The 22,947-nt window shown below is 40.3% G+C and overlaps 1 protein-coding gene across 1 annotated transcript in view; it reads left to right on the top strand.

Annotated features, from left to right (window-relative positions):
* PRDM5 (PR/SET domain 5) overlaps positions 1-21,028 on the top strand; it is a 161,008-nt gene extending 139,980 nt beyond the window's left edge. The window contains exons 15-16 of the mRNA XM_025199130.1: positions 10,637-10,741; positions 20,485-21,028. Coding sequence (XP_025054915.1) covers positions 10,637-10,741; positions 20,485-20,649 — 270 coding nt within the window. The 3' untranslated portion in view covers positions 20,650-21,028. The remainder of the gene's footprint in view (positions 1-10,636; positions 10,742-20,484) is intronic.
* The last annotated feature ends 1,919 nt before the right edge of the window (positions 21,029-22,947 follow it).

Here is a 22,947-nt window from a genome sequence, read left to right as displayed (position 1 = left end):
TCCCCCCCCCCCCCGGCCCTGCTCCCTGAAGGTGGCAGCAGCGCTGGGTGGTGGTGGAGAGGGATGGAGGGGACAGCGGGGCAAGCTCTCTTCCCCTCCCCCACACTTCCCCCGACCCTTGGAGGTGGCAGTGGCGCAGGGGGAGGATTAGGGTTAGCAAGCTTCCAACCCCCTCTCCCACCCCTGTTTCTCTCTGCCATTCTTGATGGGCAATTCAGTAGTCTTCTACATCCTCTCTAGTGTTCTGATTTAGGATTAGTTATCATAGAAGTGCTTTTGGCTTGTCTCTGCATCTCTTCTTTACAAATATTTCCCTTCCACTTATTTATACTATATTCTCTCACATGTATTGACACATAATTATGTTCTTAAACTCCAAAGCCATGGAGTGCTTATATTCTAAACAAAGATGAATGTGTCAGGTATTTTTTGCATTAGCTAAGCAGAGAAATGTAGAAGGGGAAAAATGTTTAACATCCTTGTTTAAAAGCCTTTTTTTTCATACTCTTGAAAACATTTCCACAATCCTCTACTCAGGCATTTACAAATGAAAATTCTAAAGTTTACTAAATGTTACAATATGATATGCCGAAGGTAATATTTCAGTCCTGGATAAGGAGGTGAAATCGTCATATACTTTACCAGTGGGATTAGATGGCAAATCATCCCCAGATCAGGAGAGACTTGTGGAAAAATCATTGCAGAGGTTGATTTAGGTCTGGCAGCTGCTAAACAGAGCACAGTTTGGGTGGCCCCAGGTGTCAGATCTAATGCTGGAGTAAACAGAGAAGGAAAGAAAGAAGAGCACTCAAAATCTTTCAGCAGTAAAAAGAGACGAAAATTCCAGGAACTTAATATTAAAATATCACATAAGTAAGGAGTTGCTTTAATAAAGGTTATTTTATCCTATTTAAATAAAAGAGAGGGGAAGAGAAAATAAAACTAACAGTGAACAGGGAATTTGTGGAACTTCTTGATGAAGTGAGCTTACAAACTATATCATCTTGGGGAGATTCTTTATACTTCCTTCTTACAAGTGCAGTTAGTTTTATGTTCTTTCCAAAGTGTTATATAATCCATATCATCATGTTTCTTGCTGCAAGGCCCAAAGCTTAATTGTTGAATAAGAATTAACTTACAGCATTTTACTGCCATGTAATTTTGAGCATTATTAAATGTGATCATAAACGTGTGCTCAAAAGTCATTATATTGAATCAGCATTTTCATTTATTCTTAATACGCTCTCTTATTACATTAAATTCCAGATTGTACCTAGCCATAATCGGAAACAGAGAAGAGAAGGCATTCCCAAGTGCTTTTTCATCACTTCTGTTAAATATTATATATTTATACTTTATAAAATATAACAAGGAGACCTATTTTGCAGCTTGTTTTAAGTCTAATTTAATGACTGCTGACTGTAATGTTCAGGCTTGTATATTTCATGTGTGCTTGTGATTAAATACTGTTTAGTCTTAAAGGTTGGCCCATAAGGGAAAACCTTGAATAAAGTACATGGGCTTTTTAGTAAATATTTTGAAATTAAGAATTGCTATATACAATTGTACATTTGATTCCATTACTTGCATGAATACCTCAAATACAATGCTCACATTTCTTTAAGCTTGTTTAAAGTGGCTTGATATTCAGAGACCTTTCTCCCAGAAGCCAGAATAAGTATGTGATGAGCTATAATGAAACTCAATCCACTCATATTTAGATACCTAACTTTTGCTTATCCAAATTTGCAGCTCTGGCCTGTATGAATATTTAACTGAGAATATGTCCACTTTGGAGGAGCTGTTGCTACTGTATAGAATCATAGAAAATTAGGGTTTGGAAGGGATCGCAAAAGGTCACTTAGTCCAACCCCCTGCTCAAGGAAGGACTACCCCCAACTAGATCATCTCAACCAAAGTTTTGTCTAGCCAGGTCTTACAAACCTGCAAGGATGGAGATTCCACAACCTCTCTGGGTAACCTGCTCCAGTGTTTTACTCTACCCTTCCAGTAAGAAAATTCTTCCTAATAGCTAACCTAAGCTTCCCTTGCTACAACTTGAGACTGTTGCTCCTTGTTCATCTGTCACCACTGAGAACAACCTAGCTCCATTCTCTTTTGAACTGCCTTCAGGTAGTTGAAGGCTTCTGTTAAATCTCCTCTGCCTCCTCTTCTCTAGACTAAACTAGCCCAGTTCCCTCAGTCTTTCCTCATGAGTCATGTCCCCAGTCCCCTCACCATTTTTGTTGCCCTCTGCTAGACTCTCCAGTTTATCCGCATCCTTTCAGTTGGGGGGGAGCAAAACTGAACACAGTACTTCAGACATGCCCTCACCAGTACAGAATAGAGAGGAATAATTACTTCCCTTGTCCTGCTGGCAACACTCCTACTGATGCAGCCCAGTATGCCATTAACCTTCTTTGTAATAAGGACACACTATTGCCTCATATTCAACTTATTGTTGAGCGCTGGGATTGGGCACTTGGGGCAGGGTCTGGGCAGCTCAGAGAGAAGCAGGTGTGGAGGGAGGCACTGCGGGCAGGCTGGCTCAACTTGACCCTTGGGAAGGTGGCAGCTGGAGGAGTGTGTGGGCCAGGTGGGAAGTGGGGGCTGCCCTGGGGCTCCACAGACTCAGGCCTGGTGGGCATGTGGGTACCAAGAGGTACTTGAGGTGGGGCCCGCCCAGCCCACACAGTTCCATGGGGATAGGCCAGAGCCCCCCTGCCTGCAAGGGGACACCTACTGGCCAGGGCAGGACACTGGGCACAGGCAGCTCCCAGCACTGGGCTCAACCTCCCAGTGTACCAGGCCCAGAACCAGGAGTGGGGCAGAGCTGTCCCTGGTGCAAGGGCCCAGCTGTGATACCCAGCTGCAGGAGCCCCCAGGCCCCGGCCTCACCCACCTGCAGCTCCCCTTGAGGGGCCAGGCCAGGCTGGAGGGTACAGCCTGGGGAAAAGCAGAAAGCAGACTATATCATTGCCTGTGTTCTCCTGACTCTGCCCCGGTGCCTGCCATGGTGCTGGGACCTGTAGCTGCTTCAGACAGCCCAGAGTAACAACTTAAAAAAAATGTTTTTAAACAATTTCCTTGCACACCTCCTGGCACACCAAGGAAAATGTCTCCACATGCCACTATTTGACACACGTGCCAGGGGTTGCCTATCTCTGGTCTACACTGAAATGGGAATGGACCTTGGTCAGGACTATCCGCAAGCACATCTACCCATTCGCACATGTGCATGCTGTAAACCCAGAGCTGCACAAGAGAGACCATGCTAGTGTCACTGTTTTCATATTTGGAGCCTGCCGGTGGGAAAGGATGGGCAGTATGTGCTCACTAATGGTCCAGACCCTTAAGGCTAAGACCTTAAGGCCTCATTGCAATGTATAATAAAATAACTTCTGAAATTCCACCTTGTAGTTCTACCAGTAAGTTCAAGGGAAACAGGTTCAAGTCATGAACGATGTAAATCCAAATGTATAGATTATGGAAAAACTGGATTTTTCTCACTGTGAATAAACATGAGTTTTTGCAAAGGAAGCAATTCACTCTTTTTTTGCACCGGAATTTAAGGGGACATCTGTCATAAGCAGACTAAGTAAGCACGTCTGAACAGTCTTATATATTTATATCAGGACCAGGCATCAGAGTAGTATAAGTTGTTCCGAACCACTTCCTTTTTGCCTCAAGACTTGCACTCTTTGTACCTTACGTTGATCTAAATTATGTGACTCTGTGCAGTTTAACCGCTCAAGACTTAAAAATGGGGAAGCTTTTTTCTTCTTGTGTACATTTTGGCTTTAATCATGGCTGGGATTGTGTATGTATATTTTGCACTCACTTGGCGCACTCTTAAAGGTTTACACAGGGCACAGAGCATTAGAGTAAGAGCGCACTGGTTGCTGCCAGGAGAGTCTTTTCTTCCCTTGCCTATCTTCACTTCACACAAACACGGGCAAGTATTTGTGAGAGTGGCATATTTAGAAGCACTCGGTTGGCCCTCTGAAGCCAGTTAGAACATAGTTGTACTGACACTTGCAAATCTTATCTTAAAATTAATCATTCTAATTTGTATATGTGCATGATTGGCAGGCTTAATCTGTGGTTTGTCAGAGAAAGAAATGAATGGGGACAACTACTCAGAGGTCAGTGTAATCAGAATTCATTGGCGTTTCATTGGGACATAATTTGGATTAAGTGAGAGGATATAATTCTAGACAGTGTGATCATCTTGCATATGTGACTCATGCTGTCCACCTTGTGAATGATGCTCATTCTTGTCTTAATCTACATTTTTAAAAAATATGTTAATTTGGGTAAAAAAAAAACCCTATCCTAGCAGTTTTTCCTACCTCTACTGGAGAGCTTATATTCATAGTTTTGTGAAACAGTTTTAATTTAGGCTATCTGGAGACAGAAACAGCAGCTATGCTTTACTGGTTTGATTAGTTGCACAGTGTTTAAGATCCCTAATAATTAGTTTTAGCTAAATAACATAATAGGTGTCAGCCATGTATTTTTACCATCGAAGTGCATAGACCATGCAACCATATGTGGTAATGCTAAGTTAGTATGCAACATAGCATTAAGTGTCTCTTAATGGAGGCTTTAACATCCACAGCAGTTTGCATTTGATTATTTTCCAAATTTGAGCATTTTCATCTGTTATGGTTTTAAGAGACTTTATAGCCAGTTTATACCCATGGGTTACTATGACTAACACTGCCATAATAGAGATACTGAGGTGTTTTAGGTATCTGTGCATAATGGGTTGCATATTTTGAACATTAATCTCAGCATCAAAACACTTTTGCAGTTATGTGGAATGCAGGGTCATGATTCATGAATTCAAAGACAATGAAGAAATTGTATGTTTGATAACAGTAGCCTTGGTATGCTGGCCCATGAGCTTCATCAGTTAAAATGCCAAATGTCTCTTTGTTCTTTCCAATCTTTATGGCCAAGATTTTGGCTGCTGAAACCCAGTTTTTGAAAGTGTGGAGGCCCAGTGTTGTTTCTGCTGTCCTCTTTTTGGTTTTGGAGGCAGAAAGTTTATATGTTCTGTTTCTTTTTTTCATGTGTATTTCTATTTATACCTGACATAATGTAAAATTTACAGCTAATGCAGTTAGTCCAATAAAAGATACCACAAGAATAAAAGAACCTTTCATTTTGGATATTAACAACATTTTAGGTTTTTCTTTCCTCTTCATGTATATAATCAGTTCATGAAAACACAGTCCTTTCCCTTTGCTGCTATTATCCTAGCTTGAGCATCTGCTCCTTGAGTGTCATCTCTCAGTGATAGCAATCCTACACTTTTTCTGAAGTCAGGATTTTATCATATTCCTGGTGACCTTCTCAGTTGAAAGCTAGCAAGTTTTTTGTTTTTTGCTTTACCTTACACTTTGGGTGCAGACAGAAGTGCAGCTCCCTGCTGTAACTGAGAATGCTTTGCAGGAAGCGCTCTGAAATACAATAACCCCCTGGAACAAATAGAAGTTCATTGTTGGTTCCGGAGGGGAGGGGAATCTAGCTGCTGGCTGGGAGCCTGCAGCCAGTTTCCCCTGGCAATGGCCCCTCTTCTCTTCCAGCCTGTCCCTGTTTTCAGAATGGGAGTTGGGAAAGAGAGGAGAAGAGATCAGGGACTGAAAAAGCCCCAAACGAAATTCCCTCCACTCCCTTTCCCCTTCCCATTCTGAAAACGACAATAGGCTAATAGGCAGTGTAGACAGAAGTTACAGAAGATTCAGTGTTTTGAAATGTCCTTTTCTTACCCCTCATACAATGGACTCACATTTTCATCCAATCGGTCATTTTCTAAGCTGTCTGCAGCCATGCACTTATGTTTGATCATGACTATAGACTGCTATCTGTGGCCAGATTGGGTGCAAATTGTCACTTTTGCCTGACCCCTTTAAGTCTTTCCATCTTTCTTCTAATTTCATAGTGTCCCTATTGTCCCTAAGACATAATGGCATTTCTTTTCTTTCAAACTTGTTGTTATAGATCTTTTTGTATCTTTATTTTTCAGTATAGGCTTGCTTGCATAGAGATTGTATAAGTCGTCATTTTTCACATATTATAATTGTTCTGACCTTGGAGTATCAGTACCTTGTAATAAAGTGGTGTGCATGTTTGCGTGCGCACGTACAGTATTTTGTTTTGAAGAAGTCCTTAGTCCAGCAAAATTCCCATCAATGTAAAGGTTTCAAGACTGGACACAACTTTTTTTAAGATCATTGTTTGACAATGATTTCATCTAGATTGACAAATCATGCAAGTTGCAAAAATAAGATGATGACTTAAATCTTCAAGGTGGATACACATCCATGAAAAGAACTTCCTATGCAGCTCCCATTAATGGGAGACCGTTAATCCTGTTTGATTATGCACAGCTGATCAGCACATCTTTTACTACTAGGAGGATATATCCTGTATACCACATTGATTTGTCCTGTATACCAACTTAATTTCTCTCAACTGATGTATGTCTAGTTAGGTATGAAGTAATATTGCTTTTTAAATGCAGAATTCATTGCTTGGATTGAACTGAACTTTGTTGTTCTACATTATTCTGATCTTTATTTAGAAAATTCAGTATTTCTGTCTATGTACTACATCTGGAACCCTACTGGCAGGTTATTTCACCAGGACACAGATTCTTTGCCTTCATAAACACAAAGGATAGGATGCTTGCCTCTACTAAGGCTACTTTGTAAAGAGCTACTCTAAATGGAAGTTGAGGATTCTCTCAAAATAGTATTTAAAGCAATGGTATTGCTCCATGCTGAAGTATTAAGATTTGTCTGATAAAGAGGAGGCAGGATCAAGCTCCATCTGAGTACTCTTTGTCTTTTCTGTACATACTAAAGCAGGAGTTCAACAGCACCTATCCTGAAGGAATGAGTCCTTCCGACTCATCCTTGTAAGCCAGTATCTCTCTCAAAATAAAGCAATGCAATAAGTTTATGATTTGTTAAACAAAACTACAAAACAGCCTCTTCATTGGTAGCCAAAAATAGTAATTATATGTTCTCTATTCTGAAAAATATCTAGGCATAAACATTATTTGGAACTCTACAGACACTTACATGACTATAGCAGTAGCAGTTTCAAATTCCCTCTAGACACATGGGCCAGGTACAGACATTACATGACAGCCTGTACGTGTAAAAGAAAAGTTTGATGTAGAAAATCGGTCTATACCCATAACAGAGCAGAAGTTCGGCACACAGACTAATTTAAAAATGGTGGAACCCGATCTAAGATTTACCCCCTGTAACAGGGAGCCAGAGACTCCTGTTCCACAGACTGAGGCAGCTCGTCAGGAGGGCCGCTGTGAAAGCAAATAGACAAGATAAGACCCACCAGCTCGAGAATGGGCAGCTTGGGGAGGGAAAGGTGACCAATCCTCTCGCACTGAGAAATATTGACACCTGGGGCTGGTGAGTCACCAGACATGGACACTAATAAGAAGTAATAAGAGCAGGATCAGAGAGGTACCAGAAGAAAAGAGTGCCTGGAAGAGCGCAGCGAGAGACACAAAGACGAAAGGGAGCTCCACAGAGAAGTGGAGCCCTCGTGCTGAGGGAGAGAGTGAGAGAGAAGACTCGTGGAGAAATCCCAGTAGGGGATCAGACTCTTGGGAACCGGGCAGAGAGGAGCCCAGAAGAGGGTTTACCTGAGAAAGCTTTGCTTTCTTAGTGGCAGACTTGTGTGTTGGTGATTGCCCAGACTGGGCTACTTAAGCTAAAGCAACAGCAAACTTTTGTTAGGATTTGTGTACCTAGGGCAGGTGTATGTTTACTTAAGACATTAGCCAGACTTCAGTTGGTTTGACTTGCAGTTCAGGAGGGACTGGTAGGGGTGAGAGGAGGTCCCAGCAGTGCCTAAAGAGGGCAGACAGGGCTTAAGAGTCTAGAGCCCTAAGAGGGGCAGAGACCAGGGTCAGAGATGAGACCCAAGAGGGCAAGAACAGGGCTGGAGCCCATAAGCCATGGTCCACATAGTGGGCCTGGGCTAGAAGGCCCAGAGAGAAAAGGGGCAGAGGCCGAGAAGACCAAAGCTCCAATAGGAGAGTGACTGAATGACACCACCTCTGTGGTATGAGTACAACTGTAGAGGAGATCAGAGGCTGTGAATAGTCACCCAGGCTATCCGTGCCTTGAGAGACTAGGAATGTAGCCCTTAATGCCCCTGGGACTGGGTTAGCCAGGAGTGGCAGATATATAGGTAGGATAAGTGGTCCCCCAGAGTCCTGGGCAGCCTTTCAATGACTACTTTCTTCCAAGAGACATGAAAGCCGTGGCAGGAAAAGGAGAAGGAAGAACCCAGGTACAGGTTAAGCAGGAAGCCAAGAGTCACTTGAGGACACTACTACACGTCATGTCCCATCCTGCTGCACCCTTCTCTCCCCTCACCAAAGGGCGAATGTGTGTTCTGTTTGCTACAGAGCTAAACTACACTGCTTACAGAAAACCACGCAACTTGGACCAATTCTGTGTCAAGCTTTTTGAATGTCTGTACCTAGCCATGAAGAAACTTATAATTAGGGTTACTTATTCTTCTGGACTCCATTTTCTTTTACATAGTTGTACTTAGTCCTAAAGTTCAATTGTAAGTTTCTAAGTAAAAGCCATGTGTTGTATCAATATACATTTACTTCTGTACTCTTACTGGAGGGAAAATATGTCCATTCAAATCTATGTACAGGCACTCCTCACTTAACGACCGAGTTCCGTTCCTGCGACTAGGTCATTAAGCGAATTGGTTGATAAGCGAGGAGCCGCACCTTGATACTGCGTGCCTTGGCTTGAGACGCTGCGCTGCCGTTTCAAAGACCAGTTCTCGTACTTATGACCAGTTCTCGCTGGTTGTAAGTCCGTGCGGTCGTTAAACAGGTAGGTCGTTAAGTGAGGAGTACCTGTATTATTTTTGGATAGGAAAGTAGTTGTGGGTATGGGGGAGTAGGGTATGCAAACTACAAGCTATTGATATTCAAAGATGGTTCAAAACTACATGAAAAATGACAAAATTGTGGGGAATTTTACTTTCTTTTTTCTTTTCTTTTTTTTTAAAGTTTTTCCAGCTTTTGTTGAATATGTTCAAATAATCTCTATTTCCTAAATAACCAATAGTGAGAAGGCAGGTTAGTATGACATTGGCATCTTATAGACTAACTCATTATTCTTGTAACTACCAATAATACTGTATGAATTTGAGGAGTTCATTATTTTTTAAACTCTCACAGAATTCCTATCATTCATTCTGCCAATACAATGAATCTTGAACACTGGAATTCAAGTTAGACTACCTTCACTTTCCAGCAATAACTTATTCAGCTACTTAGGGTTAAACCCTGGCTCTGTTAAAGTCTGTGGAAAAACTGCTATCGACTTCAAAGGAACCAAATTTTTACGCTTAATCTTTAAAGATCAACTCCATTACAGTAGATAGAAATAACTCCTCCAGAACTGTATCACTTGTATAATAGAATGGAGGATCAGGTTCAGAAAGTGTCCTTGGTCATGCTTCAGTTTTTTGATTGCTATTGAAACATTTGGAAACCTGAATAGCATTTGATTTACTTTCATACTACTTATACAGCCATTTGTATAACTCACAATTTCAAGTGACTCCCTGCTGCTGGCTCAAATGGAATTCATATAGATTTCTTGCCTAGTAATTCTTAAAGTTTATTTACTTTGGTTTTGTTTTTGTCTGGAGAAAAATAAATCCATACATTTTGGACTAAAACAATATGAAATCTTGAGCCAAAACAGAAACTAGTATGAAAAGGAAATAAATTCTATAAGTGGAGTTTGAAAGATGTGTGGTATATTTTAAACATTTAATATGATTGTTGGCAGAATGAGAAATACCACAAGGATAACTTTAATTCCTTCAGTCGCAGGTTTGTTTTCATTGTTTTTTGGGAGGTTTGGGGTTTTTTTGTAATTGCTATAACTTGAAGAGGAATTACATCTTATATAATGTCCTATCTTTAAGAGTTTTTATAAAGGACTTTGATCAAGAAATTCTGAGTATGAGTGGTTCTCTATGAAGATCACCTTTTACGTATTAACTCCAGTAGGTGATCTTACAAATCCTACAACATCTGAGCTACAGTAGTCACTAGCTAATAATTCTGATAAAGATGCTTATGGCTTGGTAGCTTTTGAGATCTTGCAATGAATATACCATTAACCTTCTGTCACCAACTTTTAAGATGTGCTTTCTCCCCTGCCATCTCCTCTAAAAAAAAACCTGGTCCCACAGCCTTGAAGGCCTTACTTGCCTTCATGTTTAAAGCTTTTAGGGATGGGTGGGGAAAATGTGTTGGAAATTTATTTTTGTACCTTTCGCATTATGAAAAACAGACCCTTACAATTGCTGGGTTGGAAGGACTGAAACAGAAAATTAATTCATAAGTGGGTGCTGAAGTGGAAACTGTCAAGCCACAGCTTTCCCAGCTTTCACTTAATCATTTTTAAACCCACTTGCTGTTGTTTTCACTGACTGCAGTCCCTTAGAGGGAATATAAAACTTGCACCATCCAGCATGGAATTCCACTCGCTTAATGACTTGTGCTCTGTGTTGACTCACTTTCACTCCCTGTTGTCATTGTGTACAGGAAAAACCATACCAGTGCTCGGAGTGCAACAAGGCCTTCAGTCAGAAGCGGGGCCTTGATGAGCACATGAGGACCCACACCGGGGAAAAGCCATTCCAGTGCGATGTGAGTTGGGCTTCCCTTTCCCTTCTTGAATCTGGTCCAGAAGCCAGACTTTCTTTTCCATGAGAGCGCTGGCCTGCATGTATTTTCGCTTTACAGTTGCATGTCATGTCATAAACTTCCACAGTTTTATGATCTTTGATGGCTTAACTAATGAAATATTGCTCAGGTAATGTTATGTGCCCTCTTTTGTTGCCAAGAGCATCACCCCACACATTGATTTTATGGTTTATATCCCTTAAGGGTTGTTTGCGCTATTCTTAATGCAATTTGGACATGGCTTGGTACAAATTCATGACCATTCAAGATTGTTCTTGTGTTCATGCGTAAGTATATGACAGGTTAATGGCAGGACATTAGCCTAGACAAAAATATCATTTACCTTTATTACATGGAACCTGAATCTCCATAATATAAGTTAACTCATTCAGTGGTTGTTAGTTTGCTGAACAGCCTGAGTATACATTCAGAATTTCGAGTTTCTGCTGATGAAAACTTGAATTGAGGTTGATCACACATTAGGGAATGGTTACATTGTTGAATGAAGGCAAAAACACTTCTGAAAGTTGCATGCCTTGGGAAATGGCTAGCAGTGTTGTTGTAGCTGTGATTATCCAGGAGAAGCGAGAGAAGGGAAACAAGATTTGTGAGCTGAGGTAATATCTTTTAGTAGGACTATTTATATAGTTACGAGACATAAATGACAAGCTTTTGGGCTTCAAGCATCCTTCATCAGTTCTGGGAAAGTAGTAGTCACAGTTTGAACCAAATACAAGTTAGAACAAGGATCCTTTCCTTAAAGCAATGGTATCCCCCAAGGTGGTGCATGGACCCCAGGTTAAAGAGGATTTGCGGTATCCCCCCATCTGCACATTACTCTTAAGGCATGATTAACCAGTTAATCGTGCCTTAAGTTTTGACCCACCAAATGGTAGTGAAATGACAGGAGGTGTGATCGTGTGAATTGCACATCAGATCCTATCATGCCTTTACATCCAGAGAAGCCCATAGAAAACAAGAAATTGATTCATATAAGCCTTAACCCACAACTAGTCCACATTTTCCTCATGTGAAGATTATATATTTATACTGTTTTTTACCTTGATTTGGCTTGATTTGGTAAGCATTGACCCTTTGGGAAGAAAGCTCAAAGCAGAGCCAGCATACATGACTTTCTGGGGCTTGTGAACTTGGGAGACTCTGTATTTTGGTCCGTCTCAAGTTGATGTTCTGAAAGCCAAAATCCTCATAGAAGTCTGTGGAAAATATAACAGTCATGATGTTTATTGGTCAATTTGAAACCTCTATGTTATATTATTAAATAGACAAAAATATAAGTGAGCCAAACGTGTTAAGGATTAATCATTTTCCAAACATCACAGTTTGACTCAAACCTGCTTTTGAGTGAGGTGGCAAAAGGAGGCTATTTGTTTATTTTGAAATCTTACTTTAAAAATGCCCAGGTATGTTCTCAAATGGAAACAGGCAAAATGACAGCATGGATTGAGTTTATGAACTCAAAAGTTTTTCATGGACAGACAAAATGACTGTTAAATGCAACATCAGAAATGGTACAGATATCTAATCTTTCAGGCAGGCTCATCTATAATATCCTGTCAGAGCAATCCCAGCCTGGCACTAAATAATGCTTTGATGACTTCCTTAATTCAGAGTCATTGTCAATTTAATTCTATAGCTCTCAGATTCTTGTCCCTTTTCTCAATTTTCAGCCAGTTTGCAATGCCAGTGTGATCTCCCCATGATGCCTCAGGCTAGTCATCATTTTCATAGATTTATAGATGTTAGGGTCTGCAAGGGACCTCATGAGATCGTCAGGTCCAGATCCCCTGCACTTGGGCAGGAAAGACAGCTGGGGCCAGATGACCCAAGCAAGGTGAGCGTCCAGATGTTTTTTGAAGATTTTTAGAGTAGGTGCTTGTTACCACCTCTGGGGGCAGTCTGTTCCAGACCCTGGACACTGAAACCATTGGTAACTGTATGCTTAGACTTCACACACCTTTATAGATAAATCTATATCTATCTGGAGCCTCTTTGTGTAGAGGGTTTTTTTGCTTTTTTCCCTCAGGCTAGTGGTAAACACTGAATGCAGTAAATCAGTTCTGTCCAACTGCTTCCTATATTTACCATATGAATCTGATGGAATTATCTCTTTTCTAGCTAAATATTTTAAATGAATTATTTAAAACTATTTAACATATTCAAAAATTAACCTTTCTAGGAAGATTTTTAGAAATGCATCTCCTTTCTTCTAATGTAGGTTTTTATTTATTTTTTCAAAACAATAGAAAGTATCTAATGTACATTCTCAGTAATAAATTGCTACCTTGTTCTACTCCTCATTGCTTCTCTCTTATGAGCTCCAAACTTGTAAAGTCTGCTAACTTTTATCAGGGCTAACCCATACAACAGCTTGCATATTATATCAGTCTGTACAGTATTCAGCTACCCAGCTGCCTGTAATTGTCTGCTCCCTAGTTCAGAGATGAAAAGCATGAAATGTTTGCCTTCTATGATTAGTCTTCTTTTGGATTAGTCCCATCTGAGAATATAAAAATTAAGGATTTCTAGTGGTTGGAGGGCCAGACAGCAGAACTAGGAGGTTGTAGAAGTAGATAGCATAGCCAGGTTTAAATAGGGAGTAGACAAATTCATGGATGATAGATCCACTAATAGGTATTAAGCAGTCTGGGATGTATCCTTTGGCATCTCTAAACCAATAACAGTGGAAGCCAGAGAATGTAATGAAGAGGGGATTGATTGCTCTAGACATATAACCTATTCAGTGCTCTCCCTCTAAAGTATTCATTAGCACTACCTCTGGAGGCAGGATATTGAGGTAGATGGACCATTGGTCTGTCCCAGTATGGCATTTCTTATGATCTTAGTGTACTGTATCACATCTCGACAAGTAGCAGATGCTTTTGAGGAAGATGCAAGAAACCAAAGGTAGAATAAGTAGTAATAGAGTAATCAGCCCATGGGAAGTTTCTTCCTAACTCCCCTTCATTATTGATTCATTTTATTCACTGATGCATGTGTGTTTTATGGCTTATTTTTATACCATTTTAGGTATCAGTAGACATTTTCATTAGCCAGTTGAAATAATCCCAATAAGCTTTTGGTTTGAGTGATAGCTTTTGGAAGTGAGTTCCACCAGTTAATTATGTATTATATAAACAATTTCCTTTCATAATTTTCACATTTACTGGAAGAATGTCCACTTTTTCTTGTTAGAGGGAGTAAATAGTAGCATATGAATTTGCCCTAGCTGCACTATTCACCATTTTGTATCCATCTATTTTACCCTCTTAACTTTGAAGTGATATAGTCTCCTATTCATCGTGAAAACTCTCCCTTCTTTAATCATATTGTTGTCATTTTCTGTACTATTTCTTTCTTCTATGTGTTTTACAAGCTTATATTTAGCTTGTGAATGCAGAGACAAGGATTGTTTTTTGAATACAAGGCGCAGCCTGGCAATCCATACCCATGAAAGACTAATCCAAATGGACTACAATAATCTCAGTGATCAGGCCAGTGGAGAATCTGTTGGAGGTGTTATGGGTGCTCTTCCTGTAAGTGGTAATAATATTTATACATTTAAGCACATATTGTGAGGTAGAAAAAGATCTTACAAATTAATTATTTTTCGTACCTGGGATGATAAGCAGCTGTAAAGACCAGTCAACCCTTTTAAAATATCCCTTTAATTCAAGGTGTTAGACTTCCCTGTTAATACTAAAGAACTTAGCATTTAACATCAGGAAATGTCTTTTAGTGCCAAAGACTTAAGGAAGCTCAGGTTTTGCCTGTTCAAGGAAAGCACTTTATGAGCTTATGAAAATGCTGCACTTGCCCCACAAAAGAAATAATTGATACACCTGCACTTTGAAAAATGTTCCTTGGGTGTGAATATTATTTGCCTTCTGGAATCAGAAATAAAAACAGCAGCTTCTCCTTTATTTCTCTCCAGACCACATGTGATGGGCATTAAAATAATGAGTTTTGCTAAGTCAAAAAATAATCTGCGCACTTCTTTTGATTTGTATGCTGTATTTATTTTGATATCTGCTTGGCTTTTACTTATAATCTAAAGTATCATCAGAATTTGTTATTTTAAAGGCTTCAAACTCTTGGGAATAAAATTTCAAAGCTTTATCCTAGACAGTTCTCATTAATGTTAGTGGAAATCAGATATTCGTGCTCTAAATTTTAGCATATCATCTACATAAAAAAGTAGACTAAACTGGAAAAGAAAATGTTTCTGTCAGTCTTTCAAATGATATTTGTCTTTTAAAGATCTTCCTGTTTTTATTTAAAAAAAAAAAAAAAAAAAAAAAAAAAGTTAAAAGGCCCAGGCAGATAATTCTCCAGAATGGCATTCCTGGTTTATTTCCAGTAAAGCATGATCTCTTCACACTGTGCTGTCAGTTGACCCTAAACATGCCTTCATGTGTCAAGTGTCCCCACCTCCACACTAAATCAAAACTTTAAACATTATAAGGAAACTGACTAAAAGTCCAGATGAATAGAAACAGGAGTGTTTGTCATCAGTGAAATGTCATGGATAAGTTATAAAATTAACATAAAAAGCAAACTCTTTAAAAAAATATTTACAGTTACCTAGGATACATAAAAACAAGATTCATATGCAAGTAATAGTCACTTTCTTGCATATTTTAAGTTCCTTCTCAGAACAACAAAAACAATTACAGCCTTGAAAGCAAAGCCAGTGGCACATAATGCTAAATTCAATCATTCTGTGGCCATTGAAAATGAAATAATATATACCAAAACTACCATAAACCTTTTAATTTCAAAGCATAGTGGGATTATTTTGGAGTTTGTCTTGATTCAGCAACATATGAGAAGCAATACACCCCTTTTGAAAGAACATAGGATTCAAGATACAGATTCTATTTCCAACTGTCACTAGATAAACTAGTCACTTGTCTTCCTTTACCTCAGTTTCCCCTATCCTTAAAATGACAATAATGATAGAGATGTGTTGCAAATGACTCTTCTTTGTAAAGTGCCTTTAGAACTATTGATAAATTGTGCGATATAAAAGTGACATTGCTTATTATGGTTAGATAATTACCTGCTTAAGAGTTTTGCTGCTTTCGGAACGTAAATCAGTTTTATCAACCCAGCTCAGCGGACTTTTCCATAAGCATTTCAAGGTACTTTTACACTGCAGAACAACTTGACAATCAATGAGTCTTAGGCCATCTACAGATATTAAGTTGCTTTGGGGGCAGTCCCACAGTGTCACCCAGGCTGGACTCTTCTACTCTAGCTGAGCAGGGAGCAGAACATGTGTGGAGTTGAGCAGCGAGCAGAACATCACAATCCCACATTGTTCTGCAGGGAGACACAAGCTGACCCTGCCAAATGGGGCCTGGGTCAGCCAAACAGCATTGCCTTGTGTACTTCTGTCATCTGTCTCCACAGTCAAGTCCCATTTGAACATCTCTGTTCCAGATGTCTTCAAGGCAGCCACCCAGAGTTCCATATCCATCTTTACCAAGAAAGCACTGTGCTGCCTAGGAGGCTTTGAGAGCAGATGCTACATATGCACATTCTGCATTGCCACACTCCATCCCCTTTTCATGGGTATACTGCTAAAAAAAAATTCTGTGAACTCAAGGTTTGAAGGGCATGTCCATATGGATTGCACATCTCTTAAGTAACTTCCCTTGAAGAACAACACTAGTAACTAACAGCTCTCAAGCTGTCACTGCTGCTCCTTTGAAATGCATCAGGAATTACTGTAGCGGAAGTTAACTTTGACATAGGTCTGTTTCTGACTTTCCTACTGATTGTTGTATATTGCAGCATTGCTCAAAATGTAGGGAACACCCCATGGGGAGGTGCAAAGCTTCCAGGGGGGGGCATATGTGAATCACAGCTGCTGACTGTCACTGACTCCCCTTGTTGGCAACAAGGAGCAATGGTGGTGGAGGGGTGGGGACAACAATATGGACTGAAGTGGGGAAAGGCACCAAGAATGGCCAGCGCTGCTATGCTAGGATGTAACCCCCACAAACTTTGGGAAACACTGGTATATTGTATACAGCGTACAGATATGTGTGACACAAAATATTATATACACACTTATGTGTACATCTTTATTGTAGGTTTCATGGCTGTATACTTATTTCAATATGGAACCTTGCTTCCCTTATTTTTGCCATTTTGAGATTTTTTTTTTTATGTGAGGGGATGTGTTGGTATGACGGGCACAGTTCACTCAAAGCTTTGAGTGATACAACTTCCTGAGTTGTCTGGGAATGTAGAAGAAAGCAGATTAAGAAAAGTTTTGAAATAAAATAGGACCCAAATAGTGGTCTCTTAAGTAATTTTCATTCTCAGAAGGGGTCATGAGGTTCTTCTGTTGCCTGAGGTAAGAAAACAAATTAAAGAAGGTTGAAATTTTGTCTTTCCTATCTAAAGATCTGCAGTATGATGTCATCTCATAAATTTAAAACTGTTCCATAACAACATGACGTATACTGTTCTCATTATTTGGAAAAATAAGTAATTTTGGATACAAAATATTGCTTTTGACTATTACTCTTTTCTCCATTGCCACCCTCTGACTTTGCCAAGAGCATTTATAACACAGGTCAGAATGATCTACCTATTTACTTTAATCTAAGACAGTCCCCCAGTAATTAGATTCTAAAAATGGAAAATGTATGAATTTGTTATAGGTATAGAATCTAATTATTGGAGATTTACCTTGAATTTTCCCAGCTAAAGCAGGGAAAATAAATCTGGAGGTCAAGTAACACCCTTGCCCTCTGCGTCCCCCCAGTTTATTTCCCCTGTAGCCCCTCTCCCCATACCTATTGTCAAGCTCTGCTTTCCCTCACCTACTGAACCTGAGGGGCAAATTTGAAAACCCTGACCTTGACATAAACACACCTGCACTAATTTGCAGATAGGCCAATTACTATAGGTACCCATAGCTTTAGTGCCTCCAGAATTGATGCATTTTATCTTTTTTGAAGCTGCTGCAAGTTTGAGCACAGGTATCCCATAAACATACTTCTAAGTAACACGTTTGTACTTAATGATATGCATACTTTGTACTATATATAGAGAAAGTACAAACTATGCATATAGCATTAGTAATAGTATGCACAATATTCAAAGAGCCCAGTGGAGACTAACAACTATGCATGATATTAGTCCAGAGCCAAAAGGCTCATGATTTACGATAGTAGTTCAGATACAGATATACAATCAGATATACAATATAAATGATTTACAGTATAGTTCAGAGTGTTTGGACTCAATGACCTCCTTTGGTCCTATGCAGCCGTATTCTAACATCAGAACTCTCCATTGTCTTGCTCAGAAATTCCATTGAATAATACTAAGTTTCCATACATATACAATTCTTTTCTCTTGTACTGTTCTTTTAAAGGAAATCTATAAAGACGGTTTTATTTTTTTCTGTTGTTGACCACCTTCCTTTTGTGTAGTACCTAATAGTTCTTTTTCATTAATACCATAAGCATTGCATTGTGATTCTATTGTGTGATCATACACAAAAAGTATGTTGCAAGTGGGAGAGAACAATTTTATTCTGACCCACATTAAATAGTAGCAGGAAGAATACAGAAATTGCTGACAAAACAGTTCAATTTTTGTACAAATGTTCTTTTGTTTCAGGTTTCCCAACAGTGAAAGTCCTTTTTGTAAAGTACATGCATTTCAAGTGCCTGAGAGTTCACTGCCTTTCATCCTTCCTTTCCTTTTTTTAGTTGACATGCTTAAATTAATTTTAATTTGTTTCCAAAGCACCATACAATGCATTTAATTAATCATTATAGTTTGATTCCGTGAAGGCAAACAAAACAGCCAGAATACATAAAGATCCTCTCTCTTTGCTGCCTAAGAGTCAGATCCTGTAACCTTACATTCAGGAGGACCTTTTTATTCCTAGTTGCATTGGCACCACTGCAAGTACTTGTGTAAAATGCTTTTAGCATGAGAATACCATTTAACCAGATGAGAGGTTTGTTTGGACAGCCCTGCAGAAGGGGAGAAAATAGCCTTCCCAAAGGGGGGAAAGGAAGGGATGGGGTGCCTCAGCTTGCACATGATCTCTTCTGCTCTCTCTGCCAGCAGGAAAATGGGAGCTGATTCTCCCTTGCTCCTCCCATTGAGTTAAACCTTGCACAGGTCATTTAAGTTATAAACAGACCTCATATTTAAGGTGGTCCTTACTGTCCCAGGTCTTGACTCAGATCAAAGCAGAAACAGCACAACCCTTTACACCCTTTTAAGCTGCATTGCTTCTTCTCCGCCAGTACCTCACCAGGGAATGCACACAGCCTGATAAGTTTGTTTCAGGAATGAATGAACCACAGTTGACTTAGACACATACACAATGATGTACATGGAAAAATTGTTAGAACGTTTTCTAGGGCATACTTCTCTGGTACTTAAAGCATGACATTGGGTGTGAAGGTCTGTTGGATCTCAGGACAAAAGGCTTTGTCCCAGAGCAAATACAAAGTCTGTTTACAGCCTTAGGGCTCCTACACACATGTGGGGAGCTTGCTCCAATGCACTGGAAATCCAATTAATTGAGTCTGATGGAGCACAGAAATTGATGTGCTCTGGCAGCCATGGATCAGTGTCACCACGCATCTCTACATTGACAAAATGTTGGTGGTGTGCTTTGAAATAAAACACATCCGAAGACCTTTAGTTCAAAGCAGCCCACCACTATTTTTTCAGTGCGTGGACGTGCAGCGAGGCTAATACATGTGACGCACAGGCACTTTTAATTGGCACAGCTCTCTAATTAAAGTGCCTGGTGCCATGTCTGGGAACACATGTAAAAATGCCCTTAGAGTCTCTTCTTCCCTTATTTGCCCCACACTCCCTCCCTCTGGCAGGACTTCTGAAGCTGTATTTTCTAAGATGCTGTGGGTGTGACCAGCTGCCTGTTTTGGGGTGTTAGGGCAGGATGGAATTTTTTCCTTCAGGACCTAATTGGGAGGAGCCTAGTGAGGTTGTTATCCTTCCTCACAGTATCATAGAGCCACAGTTTGTTTACATAAGAGTTTTAGGCTTTAAAAATGATATAATCAGTAATAGTATTTTAATAAACTGTCTTGCTCATTGTAACCTGCAGCAGGTATCCCATTTGGGTAAAAGTCCACAGTACTCAGAATTAAATGAGATCTAGGTCTCTGTGGACGTGGTGCCCAAGAAAAAAGAGAGACTTCAGTGAATGGCAAAACTTCAGTGAAGAGGCAAAACTAGTGAAACAATCACTGGAGTGTGGAAGCAGGGGGTGCTGAGACCTGGAGAGTGGGGTTTCAGACCATTGCAGGATGCTGCTGGTGCCCACCTCAAAATCAGTACCCGAGGCTGGTTTCCTTTTTCACCTTGCCCTAGTTACACTACTAGTTTATAATATAAACAAACATAGAAACTCATGGGCATCAGTGCAGTCAGGCTTTTGCCTCCTTTCCTTTTTTAGTACACATAATGCCAACTGTTAACTTAAGAATGTTGAAGAATATCACAGAACAGTATAACATAACAGGAGTTGGGAGTTCATGTTCCAAAGTCTTATGTTCTCAGTTTTGCAAAAGCATAATCGTGGGAGGTCATCTATAATGCCATGATTTAAAATAAGTTACTTACCCACTTTGTTTTTAAAGATTTATTAGCTGTTCTTGTTTTCTATGCTTTAGGTTTGTGATTTGTCCTTCAGCCTGAAGAAAATGCTGATCCGACACAAACTGACTCACAATCCCAATCGTCCAATGGCAGAATGCCAGCTCTGCCACAAGAAATTTACAAGAAATGACTACCTCAAAGTGCACATGGAAAATGTCCATGGTGAAACTGACAGCTAACTGTGGTTTATGCAAAAAGCGTGTGTCTAGTCTTCAAGTGTTCCATTTGTACATGTACAAACTCCAGACTTCTCACCTGATTAGTAAGCACAATCAGGAAAAGAACTGTAATATGCTCACAGACTTTTTTTTTCCATTTCGCTCTCTGTTTATGTTACAGAGGGGTTTTTTTTAAAGACCCTGAAGTAAAACAGTTTGAAGATGAAAGAAAGAAGATAAAGGAACATTTCTTTTTTTTTAAATGATCTGCACCTTTCTTAGCAGCCTGGGGACCTGATATCATGGTAACGGTACTGGGAAATTATGGATATTTGTTACTAGGAGACCTCAGAAATAGTCCTGTGTGAAGCAGCTAGTATTCGCTTCAGATTCGGATTTGGCTGATTCAGGGGACAGTGATTCAATTCACTGTCCCAGATCAATTCAGACAAATCTGATTTGGAGATTCAGCCACTGCCGAATCAGCTGAATCTCCAAATTGAACAGGTCCCATCCCCCACCCATGCTCCCAGCCCCAGCATCCCAGCACTTTAAAAAAAAAAAAAAAAGGGGGGGGGGGGGAAAGCCCCACACTCACTGGCTCCTGCCAGGTGCAGGGGCAATGCCCGCTGCCCCCCACTGCCCCGTGCTGTATGGGGGGGGCTCTGCCATGAGCCCCCAGAGGCCCTGACAGCCACTGCAGCAGCTGGTGAATTCGGGGCTTTTTTGAAGTGCTGGGATACTGGGGCTGGACAGGGCAGCCATTGACAGGGCTGGGAGAAGGGGATGAGAGTCGGGGAGCACTCGGCGGCTGGTGGAATGGGCATGGGATAGGGCCTGGCGGGGCTCCCCTCATGGTCCCTCCCCGACTCATTCAGACCTAATCCCACCCCGTACTGATCAGCCCCTTACTTACCAGAGGCTGGGTCCAGCTCCCTATGGTGGCGAGCAGGGACTGCCCAAATCACCGAATCTCCTCCAAAGCTTTTCCAAATCGATTCAGAGGCTTCAAATTGATTTGGACCCTTTATTGGTCTCCCGATTCGATTCAATTTGATTCGATTCGGATTTGGAGATTCGGCAACTGAATTGGGCCAAATCTCCTCTGAATCGAATCACCAACCAAAGCTTCGCGCAGCCCTGCTCAGAAATATCAGTGCCTTAAGCTTCAAGGCTATACAAAAAGCAACATAATCTGACTGCTTTTTTCAATTCAATTTCATCCTGATTGGCCATGTTGCCACCCAAACAAATTTTATTTAGATATTAGCAGTATGTTTTATTTCACTGTTTCTTCTCATTTTATTTAGAGCCTAAAAGAATTAACTTGAAATGGACTCTGAGGCGCCAAAATATGGTACAGAAGCTGCAAGAATCTGCAGTCTTAAATATTTTCACATGAGCATCCAAGAAAGACATCATTCCTTCTGGTTGCCGTTGTGTGAGATGAGATCAGAACAAAAGCTGAGAGCAATTTAATTTTAATAATCATTTTAAACACTCAAAGCTGCAAGTTGCAGGCAAGGGAAATAAGTCCTAACGAAGTGACTTAAAGGCCCCCCCTCACATTACACTTAAGGCATGATTAACTAGGCTAACTGCCCCTGCTTTGAGCCCAGTTAGCTGCAGGGCTCGCAGCTATGGAAGCCAGTGTAGGGGGAGCCCAGGATCAAGGGTGCTTCCCCTGCACCAGTGATAAGGAACAAAATCCCACAATCATGCCTCCTGCCATGCATGTGGCATAGCAGGAAGTGTGATTATGTATCACACATTGGATCTCATTGCACCTTAGCTGCACCTGTAGAAGGGCCTAAACAAATATAAGTGTCTGGTTGAGGCAAAAAAGATGCATCTAATTTACCAGGGCAATCCAAGTGCCCTTATTTTCTTCATTCCAGTTAAATGACTTTGATTTCCTTGTTGCTCTTAATGAGCAGTGGGAAAAAATATTGCTCATAACTAAGTAACAACCAAATACTTTCAGATCGTAGATTAAGACTCATATTTTTCAGTTTTTAAAAACAATTGTCATAGCACATCTTTTTATGCCACTCTGGTGAAGAGATCCTTTTTACATAGGAGGGACAGTAAATATATATGTCTAGATTTTTGCAAATCCCAGGATAGTACATTAGGGCTCTATATAGAAACAAAGTTTATATTCATTTTGGATTACATGGACCAATATTTTGTTAGGAATCGTGTGTTAGATGTACACCTTCATTCTGATGGAGATTTGTCTCAATTACTGGTTGTAAATTTTGTAAACTTCATCCTAGACTGCAGCAAAAGCCACTGGATGGATGAACCATAAAAACA

The sequence above is a fragment of the Alligator sinensis genome, unplaced genomic scaffold, assembly GCF_000455745.1.
Source record: "Alligator sinensis unplaced genomic scaffold, ASM45574v1 scaffold544_1, whole genome shotgun sequence".
NCBI classification, from domain to species: domain Eukaryota; kingdom Metazoa; phylum Chordata; order Crocodylia; family Alligatoridae; genus Alligator; species Alligator sinensis.
This window is presented reverse-complemented; position numbering and strand designations above follow the sequence as displayed.